The following is a 10,501-nucleotide window of genomic DNA, read 5'->3' as shown; positions in this document are numbered from 1 at the left end:
CGACCTTTCAAAATATCTATCTGAGTGCCTGCAGAGAATTTCTTTGAGATTCTTTGACCTAAAGAATTTTTAGTATGTACTCAAAGATTCTTTTCGGTAGGGAATGCATAAAATTTTTATTTAGCACAATAATTTCTTTTGTTATCGCTAAAAAAAGAGTCCGGGGACATCCGTTATGATATTTTATAGCATCTCCAAATTCAGTTTTTAAAAATTTTCATTTTTGTGGAAAAAAGCCGGGGGAACTGTACCCGTTTGACCACACGACGAAGTATCAATTGCCCTTATGGATTTTCATCAGTCAGTCAAGCTTAGTGTAATTTATATTTCATAGTGGATTATTTTTACAATACAAAGAAGGAATTTTATCAAGGCCTTATTATAGTGATTAAAAATTAGACTTGAGCAAATGGAATATTCGAAATTTATAATATTTGGATGTGATAATGTACGTAATGTACGAAAGTCAAAAAGGTTTTCTGAGTTATGAAATTTCCCTGTTTCTAGGTTTTGCGGAAACTTCTTTGCTGGAGTGGGCAGGCGTCAATAGGATCGCTGCCATTTAAAATGCTTTTGAAGTTAAAAATGAATTATTATTACGAGAATATATATTTTTTTATTCGATTCGGAAAGAAATTGGATACATTCGGCAAGAGTTAAGTGGGGAGTCATAACTGAACTTTCGGTACAAGAAACCGCTTTTTTTTGGTAGGCACAATACAAAATTCATATTGTGGTTCATTTAAAGAATTAAAATATGATGAATCCTAAAATAAAGTTTCAAACTATATTTTTTGTAACGCAAACAAACGAAGATTTCTGACTGTCATTATGTGATTATTCGATCTATTAATTCAATATACGTATCAGTATTTTGTAATATTACGTATTAAAGCAGTAAGATTTTCCTGCTATAAAAAGACAATAAATTAATAAGCAACTATATTTTTATTCTAGGAGGCGAGTTCAAAAGGTATCCTCCATTTGATTTACAATTGTTATACTGGTCTTGTAAAGATAATTGCAGTTATGGATGTATGTGGGAAACAGTTACACACTTCACCACACGTGGCCTGGATGTACCCCAATTTCATGGGAAGGTATACTTGAATCCTTATTTAAAATTTCAAGCCTAAACAATATTTTTCTGCAATTAATATTTTGAGAATTTAGCTCTCGAATTTAGATAAAAAACTCTGCCCGCTACGCGCGCACATTCTCTTCGCGCACGGCTCGCTTCGCTCGCAAGTTTGAGCGCGCCTAGGACGCGCGACTGATGGTTCTCGCGCTTCGCGCTCGATTATGTATTTATCTCGCGCGACGCGCTCGGTCTTTATATTTTCGCATATTCTTGCGCAAACATTTTAAAATTAAGACTCGAAAACATCCACCACTGTAATTTTCTGATTGTGAATTCTCTTTCGTTAAAAAAGCTTATCTCGCATAGTTTGACCAAAAAATGGAATTTTTTGATTTTTCATTATTTTTGGTACCATCAAATTTGGAGTGTTCAACTTCTCGACCAAATTAAAAATGTTGTTATCATAGTCCTGTAGGGCTTTCAAATAGAAAAGTTTTTCTTTTCTTGACTTTTTTCATATGATTCGTTTTTTGGCTTAAAATGTTCATTTTAGTTTGTTTTTTTGGATTTTGAAAATGCTCTAACTCTGATAATTTTCTTTCTATGGAAAAAAGTCACGCGGATAAATTGCTTGAGTTTCTAAATACTATGAGCAACCGTACATACAATTTTTAAATCTTGAAAAAATGTGGTTTCAAACATTTTTGTTACGATCAAATTTGGAATTTTCAACTTTTCGACCAAGTTAAAAAAGTTGTTATCATAATCTTGTAGGGCTTTCGAAACGCAAAGTTTTTTTTCTCCTGACTTTTTTCCATATCATGCATTGTTTGGCTTAAAATGTTCATTTTAGTTTGTTTTTTTGGGTTTTGAAAATGCTCTAACTCTGATAATTTTCTTTTTATAAAAAAAGTCATAAGGATAAATTGTTTAAGTTTTGAAGTACTATGAACAACCGTGCATAGAATTTATACATCTTGAAAAATGTGGTTTCAAAAATTTTTCGTACGATCAAATTTTGAATTTTCAACTTTTTGACCAAATTGAAAAAGTTGTTATCATAATCTTGTAGGGCTTTCAAAAAGCAACATTTTTCTTTTCCGGACTTTTTTTCGTATCATGCGTTGTTCGGCTGAAATTGTTCATTTTAGTTTGTTTTTCTGGATTTTGAAAATGCTATAACTCTACTAATTTTTGATTTTAAAAAAAAGTCATTAGGATAAATTGTTAAATTTCTTGAATCCTATGAATAACCGTATAGAGAATTTTTGAATTTTTAAAAAAGTGGTCTTAAAAATATTCAAAATGTGCCAACTTTTTGAATTTTTATCCAAAATGGCAGGCTAACGAACTTGACCTTTAGTTTAGGACACTAAACTAGTGTATCAAAGGGCAATCTAATAGATTAATTTTTTCAAAAGTTATCGTGTTCACAGGCACATTCGTAAAAACTTGTTTTTCGGATTCAAGGGGTCTCAAAACGTGGACATTTGACAAAAACTGGGGGGGGGGGGTCGATTTTTACACAAATCTAATACCTTCTCTGATGAGAATGTAAAAAAGTGTACTTTCTCCCACGAATGGTGATGTTTTAATGCATTTTAGAAACTTTCATCGATAATCTTTGTTCGATTTACAACTAATTTAATTCTCATCCAAAAATAATTTAATTTCGCAGTATACGGAGAGTCACCTTTCTGTAACATAAAACTTCTATTTCAGTGGCCATTTATTAGAGCATTTGGCCTTCAAGAGCCAGCATCAGTTTTATTCTCACTATTGAACTTTTACGCTCACGTAAGGATGTATAATACATTCAGAAAGAATGTGCACCCATCAAATCCAATGTTCTACGTGTGGACATACTTTATGATAGTAAGGAAAATTAAGTTCTATCATACAAGATATTTTCCATCACATTAAAATCTATTTTAATTTTTTTCTAGGTTTGTACTCATGGCTGGATCTGGTCAGCCGTTTTTCATGCCAGAGATAAGTATTTTACAGAAGTGATGGATTATTCTTGTGCATTTACCACTGTCCTGACCTTATTATATTGTTTGTTGTTAAGGTAATCTGAGATTAGTTGAAGGGCGTAGGTGCAAAAGTGCCTGACCGCCAACGTTTCCAAAATTCATTGTTTTAACTTAAATGCCCGCTACGGGGCAGATATATATACTGGTAATTTGGGTAGCCTAGCCTAGAGATCCTCTAGGGGGAGTTGGGACACTAGGGTATCGTTTCTGATTGGTAAGAAAACCGGAATGCGGGATCCTTCTGAGCGTCCACTTTGAATTTAAATTCATATCTAAATCTAAAAAGATTTATTTCTGTAAGCCAATCGAGTGCTCCACAATATTTTCAGATTCATGTTGCGGGGGAACCTCTGTCCACCGGTGCTTATGGTTATCACAAACGTGCGATCCTGGAGAGATATAAAACCGAAAATCTCTCGCGACGTGAACCCTAGTGCTATCAGATATACGATTCTGCCCTGTGGCACAAACACACTTGGTTTGACTACAAGTCGCCCTACCAATGTCCAACTCGATCTAACTAAAAAGTTGTTGTTTAGGTTTTGCAGCATGCTGATGCGTCACTACAGAGCGCCTTCTTTCATAACGGCAAAAACGAACAGGATTCACTCTAAAAAAACCCTCAACACCTCCCCAACTAAAAAATGTTTACACAATATTTGTTAGAACTTTCCGCATGATCCACAATGTTCTCTACTATGACCAGTAGCTTTTTTTGGGGTTAATTCGTATCAGTTGTTGGTCTAACCCCCCACTGATACATTTGCCACTCGAGCCCCCCCCCCCCCAGGGCGAACTCCAGAGGAACAGTTGTCATGATAGCCAAATCCGAGTTTCTCTGACATGATGGCATAGAACGCGTCCAGGAACTTAGCCGAATAGACAGATAGTATAGCACAGGTGCGAAATTTGGAGTACTCCAGCCTCACAAGACTGAGTTTATAGGGTTGTGCCCATTGACAAGCGCTCGAGGCCGCGTAAAAATATTAATACTTATTACTCAAGATAAACATTAAAAACGTAGACCATTTTCCGATCAAAAATCGATGTTGTATAAAACACAACGAAAATGTTGTTTGAAATAACTAATCGCGAGAAAGCTGTTGACCTTTGCCGCTGCTGCTTTGTGGCTTAGGAACAAAGGCCGATAAGCGGAGCACTGCAGCGGATGCGTGTGTTCACATCAACTCGTTGCTATTTCCACCATTTTCGACCGATTTTGTTCAAATTTTTAGAGAAACTTTCTCAATGTCTAGTGGACAACTTTCTCAAGATAAGTTATTGGAACTAATATTTTTTCAACGACCATCCCACTGGTCGAAGTTTGGTAAACGTGGTTTTCGTTCGGAATCAATTTGCTATTAAACAAAAACAAACATATTAGTTTTTTAAATAAAGTGCGTTGCTTATAGTCATCGCTTATACATTGAGAATACAGAATACGAATTTCAAGCACTTTTTATCAACCAACGGCCGAATAATCGCGAGTTGGGTTTTACCTGAATACGAAGTTATATTTTGTTTTACGTTTCGGCCACTTTTTTTATCGATAGATTTTGCCGGGTGGACAATATTTCTACACGGTTTTGAGCGCTTGTAGAGTTGTTGCATTCACCACCTCAATGAATCTTATAGAATATTATTATAAATGGTAAGAAATTGTTTAAAAAATTATTTAGGTTAAACTTAATTGATTATAGCCTCGATCTAACTGAAAAGTTGAAATTAAGTGGAAAGATTCGAAAAAACGCGACTTTCTAAATATGTTCTAAGAGTAAACTGCTAAAAACATTAATAAATTGTTGAAGAAATTCATGGAAAGATATAATTTTCAATAAATAGTAGCCAAGTTATTTATAGGTAAACAGGATAGAGGTCACTTTTGACTCAATTCGGATGAAAAATAAAAGGGTCCCACAGATGCTCAGGTCAAACCCTGACCATTGACTCAATTTGGGTCCACCGATACAATCTAACCCTAACGGTAGTAGCAGAACAATAATACTTCCAGTCATAAGTAATAAAGTTTTAGGGTGCAGGTCTCTAGGTAAAGAAGCGTAATAATAACAGGACCGTATAACACTGAACGTTCCGGGATCGTTCTGCAGCAACCTTTTGAACGTTCCATGAGCGTTTCAAATGTCCGCCACTTGGGAAAGTTCCACTGAAATTTTCAAAGAATAAATTATTGTTATTTTTATCATTATCGATAAATATCCGATAAACCGTAATTGATAAGTAGAAATTGATGTCAGTTTATGATATGGAAATCATATTACAATGTAGTATATATAGTACGTAAAACTAAAAAATGACATCTATTTTTACCTACCTCTTACGGTTTACGAAATAAATGTTGTTTAAAATAACAATAATGGAAGGTTCCCCTGAGGTCTCAGTGGAACGTTCCCAAGCGGCGGACATTTTACACTCTCAGTGAACGTTATGCGCTATTAGGGTAACAAAGAGCGAATTAGTGGCCACAGGTAATGCCGTAGCCAGAAAAATTTGCAGGGGCTAGAGGAGGGATATGCAGCGGCACACAGGAGAGTATATGTACATTATACATATACCATCATTTCCCTGAATTCTATGAATTCCACGAATTTCGTATATTCACTTAATTCCGTGAATTCCATGAACTCATTCCACTTATATATTTTTTCGAAGTTCCACTTCTACCGTGCGTCCTAAGACACACACATCCCAGTGGGCACCGGAACATCCTAAAGACGTCCTTAGGACGTCTTTAAATGTCCTGGGATATTCTTGGACATTGGCGTCTATGTCGCAGGGTCGTTATAAAGACAACTCTAGGACGTACTAAAGACTTTCTATGTCTGGCCTAAAGTTGTCCCAAAGAAGTCCGCAGGGCTAGTCCTAAAGACGCTCCAAAAGGACCTATAAGAGACGTGGTTATTTTTTCACGCTAAAAAGTGAAAGACCTCCCTGTAGGCACCAGGTCACCAAAAGGACGTCCTAAAAGCGTCTTTATTAAGAGTATGAAATTCAATGTCGAAACTGAATAATATTGTAGGGCTTTAAAAAAGCAACATATTTTTCTACCGACTATTTTCATATCGTGCGTTTCTTGGCTTAAAATGTCAATTATCGTTTGTTTTTGGGGGGTTTGAAAATGCTATAACTTCAATCATTTTTCTTTTATCGGAAAAAGTCGTTAAGATAAATTGTTCGTGTTTCTGAGCACTACGGAAAACCATACATACAAACTTTCAAAAGTTGTTTTGCTTAAAAAAAGTTGTTATGATAACATTGTAAGGCTCCCCGAAAGAAACATTTATTTACTCCTGACTTTTTTTCATATCATGCGTTGTTCAGCTTGAAATGCTCATTTTCGTTTGTTTTTTAGGATGTTGAAAATGCTATAACTCTGTCAATTTTGATTTTATTGAAAAAGTCATATGAATCAATTTTTCGTATTTCAAAGTACTATGAAAAACTGTAAATAGAATTTCCAAATCTGGAAAAAAACACGGTTTCAAAAATTTTGAAAATGTGCTCAGTCATTGAGTTTTATACATAATGGCTGGTGAACAAACTCGTTCTTTCTTTTTGGGTCCAGAAAAAGTGTGCCGAAGCATACAGTACTACAGATTACAGACAGAGAAACAGGCAGACACTTTCATAAAAATAGTTTTTTCTGACTCAGGGAGTCTCAAAACGTGGAGATTTGATAAAAACTGACCATGTCAGATTTTACAGAAAACCAATACAATAATCTTGTCACCCCATTTAAAGTTCGTTTAGGCACACCGTGATCCTTTATAAAATTCTGAAGACGGTTCATTAAAGTGCACTCTCCAGACTTCATAACCCTTGCTTTCAGGGTGACGTAAAGCGCCCATAACGCGCATATGTTGCATGGAAATTATTATTTATTCAATTCACCTACAAAGTAAAATGCCATTAATTTTTTGCCAGCTTCAATTTTTTGAAATATACTTTTGGTGGGCGGGGCCATTTTGGTCATTAATGAATTTTATTTTCATCTTTTTATGCTCACCTTGGCGGACCAAAGAAACCGAATCATCGCAATAGTTCTTTTTGCAACGGTAAAAAGTTAAAAAAATACAAGACGTGTAACGTCTGTTGACTGCTACACTTCAAACGCATCATCTGTAAGTAGCAGTCAACAGGCGTTATAGATCTTATATATATTTTAAACTTTTTGCCGCTGTAAAAAAAAAGTATTGCGGTTACTCCGTGAGTTTCCAATAGAAAATTTAACGTAGAATCCGAATTTCAACAGTTTAAAAGTTGATCTTGCTGTTTTTTTTTTGAGTTTTTTAGAAAGGAACCCAATGGTGACTCAATGGGGTCTTTACGGGTACTTTGTAGAGGCTCCATTCGGTTCCTTCGGGCTGCTAGTGCAATGTTGAAAAATATTTGAAGAGTGGCAATCCAAAAGGTGTTAAAGGAAATTTTTTGATGAAAATAGGTTTATTGTCCCACAAATTATTTAAAGACCAATTACACATCCCGGTAAATGCATTTGCTAGAAATCGCCTGTTTTAGTATAGCAATACAAAGTATTTATGCCGCAGGTTGTCAAGGGACATGCTGTACTTAAACTCCATGCAGTGTTCGTTCAATTTTTGTAATTTTCTGAAGTATTACTTCTCTTTTTCTTTTCAAATACGAAGTTATTGTGATCTAACTAGTTTGGTTTTTATTCGACAACAAAATGTGTTCAAAATAGTGTCAAAAATATAAAAATAATCTTATTTACTTACTTTCAAGACCTCGAATCACAAAACTTCGTATTACAAAAATGTTTTCAAGTTTTAGGTTAAGATGGCACTGGTATCTTGGTATTTTACGTAAAATATTTTTCTTTTTTTCATTTTAATTATGAAAAAACGCTGAAGAAGAGAAGTATTACTTGTAAAATGTCAGAAAATTACAAAAATTAAACGAACACTACATGGGGGTTAAGCACAGCATGTCCCTTGACACCCTGCGGCATACCTAGTTTTTATTACTATACTAAAAAATGCTTTTTCTAGGAAATGCTTTTACCGGGATGTGTAATTGGTGTTTAAATAACTTGTGGGTCAATAAACCTATTTTCATAAAATTGCCCCTTAGCACCTTTTAGACTGCAACCCTTCAAATATTTTCCAACATTGCGCGTTTAAAAATGAAAATGCTTTAATGACTATTTGCATCGCTTGAATATTATGGACATTATGTTTTATTCAAATTATGATAATAAGTTGATCACTTACCATAAATCGATGACCAGGCGCAAAATTACATCAATCGGTTTACATTTTTACAATCAGCTGATGCATGAAGCCTAAACGTTTTCCAGGACAGCACATATTCTGGAGAATTTCGAAGCATTTTTTTCCCGACACGCACATCAGCATCGTGAGTCGCGGTGACTGCAGCCGTTTTGTTATCTCCTTGTATGCTTATACGAGGGTGAGTGAAAAATTATAAGGAAAAACAACTTTTTCCTTTTTTGTCTTCTTCGTTTCTCAACATAATCTCCTTCAACACTAATACATTTTTCATAACGGTTTTCTAATGCAGTGATGCCATTTTTATAGACCAATTCGTCAAGTCCCTCTAAATACTCATTTACAGCATCGATGATTTCCTCATTTACTGAAATTTCTTACTCTGGGGACCAAATCCGATGAATATGGTAGATGGGGGAACAATTCCAACAGCAATTCGATGATTTTAGCCATTGCAACAAAACAGTTTTCCGGGACAATATTTGAGTGACTGTTAGAAAACGTGGCACCCACCTAGCAGCGTGCTCCTCCATGCCCAAATGTTCATGTAAAATATTGCATGCACGCTCAGTTGACAGCCTAGTAGTCTCAGCTATCTCACTTACCTTTAATCTGCGGTCGTCTATCACCGTTTTATGAATTTTTTCGATCATTTTGGGGGTTGCGACCTCAACGGGGCTTCCTGAATGTGGTTCGTTAGATGTGCTCGTGCGACCTTTTTTAAATTCAGAAACCCACTGTTTAACCGTCGATTATGATGGAGAAGAATCTTTCAGTAGGCTCTCAAATGTATACTAATAGCTAGTGAGATATAGTACTATAGAATACAAGCTAAAACTAGACCGGCTGGCGCCATCTCTAGGTCAGGCCGGAAACTTTTCACCCCACTCTCATACACAGCGTATAGTCTCATACACGGCGCTGTCAGCAGATAGACTCATGTTGATTGGATGTGTCGATATATATATCTGTGTGTATGAATGTCAAAAATAAACGACTGTTTAAATTGTCATGGGTGACTGGAAATATGCCCTAATAGCATGGAACGTTCCGCGGTAACCGTCGGAACATTTCAGGAACATTCCCTGAGCGTGTAAAATGTCCGCCACTTGGGAACGTTCCACTGGAACGTTCAAAGAATAAATTGTCGTTATTGTTATTATTATCAATAAATATCCTTCGGAACAGTCCCTGGGCGTGTAAAATGTCCGCTACTTGGGAACGTTCAAAGAATAAATTATCGTTATTCTAATTATTATCAATGAATATTCGATAAACCCTAAGTAATAGGTCAAAATTGATGCCAGTTTATGATTTGGATATCATAGAACGTTCCCTGAGCGTTTGAAATGTCCGCCACTTTGGAACGTTCCAGAAACATTCCACTGGTGCATGAGGGAAACCTTCCATTATTGTTATTTTGAACAACAATTATTTCGTAAACCATAAGAGATACGTCAAAATAGCTGTCATTTTTTAGTTATGAGTACCGCCTATTCTACATTGTTGTATGATATTCAAATCATAAACTGACATCAATTTTAATCTATTACTTACGGTTTTGGAATATTCATTGATAATAATTAGAATAACGATAATTTATTCTTTGAACGTTCCCAAGTAGCGGATATTTTATACGCTCAGGGAACGTTCCGAAGCATATTTATTGATAATAATAACGATAATTTATTCCTTGAACGTTCCCAAGTGTCGGACATTTTACACGCTCAGGGAATGTTCGTGGAACGTTCTGAAGGTTACCGCGGAGCGTTCCGTGCTATTAGGGCATATTTTCAGTCGCCCAGGACAATTTAAAACGTCGCTTATATCACACACACCCACTAACACACACACACACAAAACACAAACATCGACGCATCCAATCAACATGAGTCTATTTACCCTCACACCACAAGGTGAGACAGAGTCTCATTTACCACAAGGTGGGGTGTCTCCACACCCCAGTCATTTTGAAACACATTAAGAATAATTTATGGTATAATATTGTTTCTAACCCCTACCGAAAAGAATCTTTGAGTACATACTAAAAATTCTTTAGGTCAAAGAATCTCAAAGAAATTCTCTGCAGGCACTCAGATAGATATTTTGAAAGGTCG

General features: G+C 35.7%; 1 protein-coding gene across 3 annotated transcripts in view; it reads left to right on the top strand.

The window, feature by feature from the left end:
* LOC117181859 (post-GPI attachment to proteins factor 3-like) overlaps nucleotides 1-3,156 on the top strand; it is a 6,452-nt gene extending 3,296 nt beyond the window's left edge. The window contains exons 2-4 of one of the 3 annotated variants that reach the window (XM_033374865.1): nucleotides 958-1,100; nucleotides 2,804-2,956; nucleotides 3,028-3,156. In XM_033374865.1, the coding sequence (XP_033230756.1) occupies nucleotides 958-1,100; nucleotides 2,804-2,956; nucleotides 3,028-3,156 (425 nt within the window). Of the gene's footprint in view, nucleotides 1-507; nucleotides 709-957; nucleotides 1,101-2,803; nucleotides 2,957-3,027 lie in introns of those variants that run through there. The other 2 variants (XM_033374866.1, XR_004468188.1) reach the window with 2 other exon arrangements.
* The last annotated feature ends 7,345 nt before the right edge of the window (nucleotides 3,157-10,501 follow it).

The sequence above is a fragment of the Belonocnema kinseyi genome, chromosome 10 (genome assembly GCF_010883055.1).
Source record: "Belonocnema kinseyi isolate 2016_QV_RU_SX_M_011 chromosome 10, B_treatae_v1, whole genome shotgun sequence".
Lineage (NCBI taxonomy): Eukaryota > Metazoa > Arthropoda > Insecta > Hymenoptera > Cynipidae > Belonocnema > Belonocnema kinseyi.
Note: the sequence above shows the minus strand (reverse complement) of the source record. Positions and strands in the feature narration are given on the sequence as shown.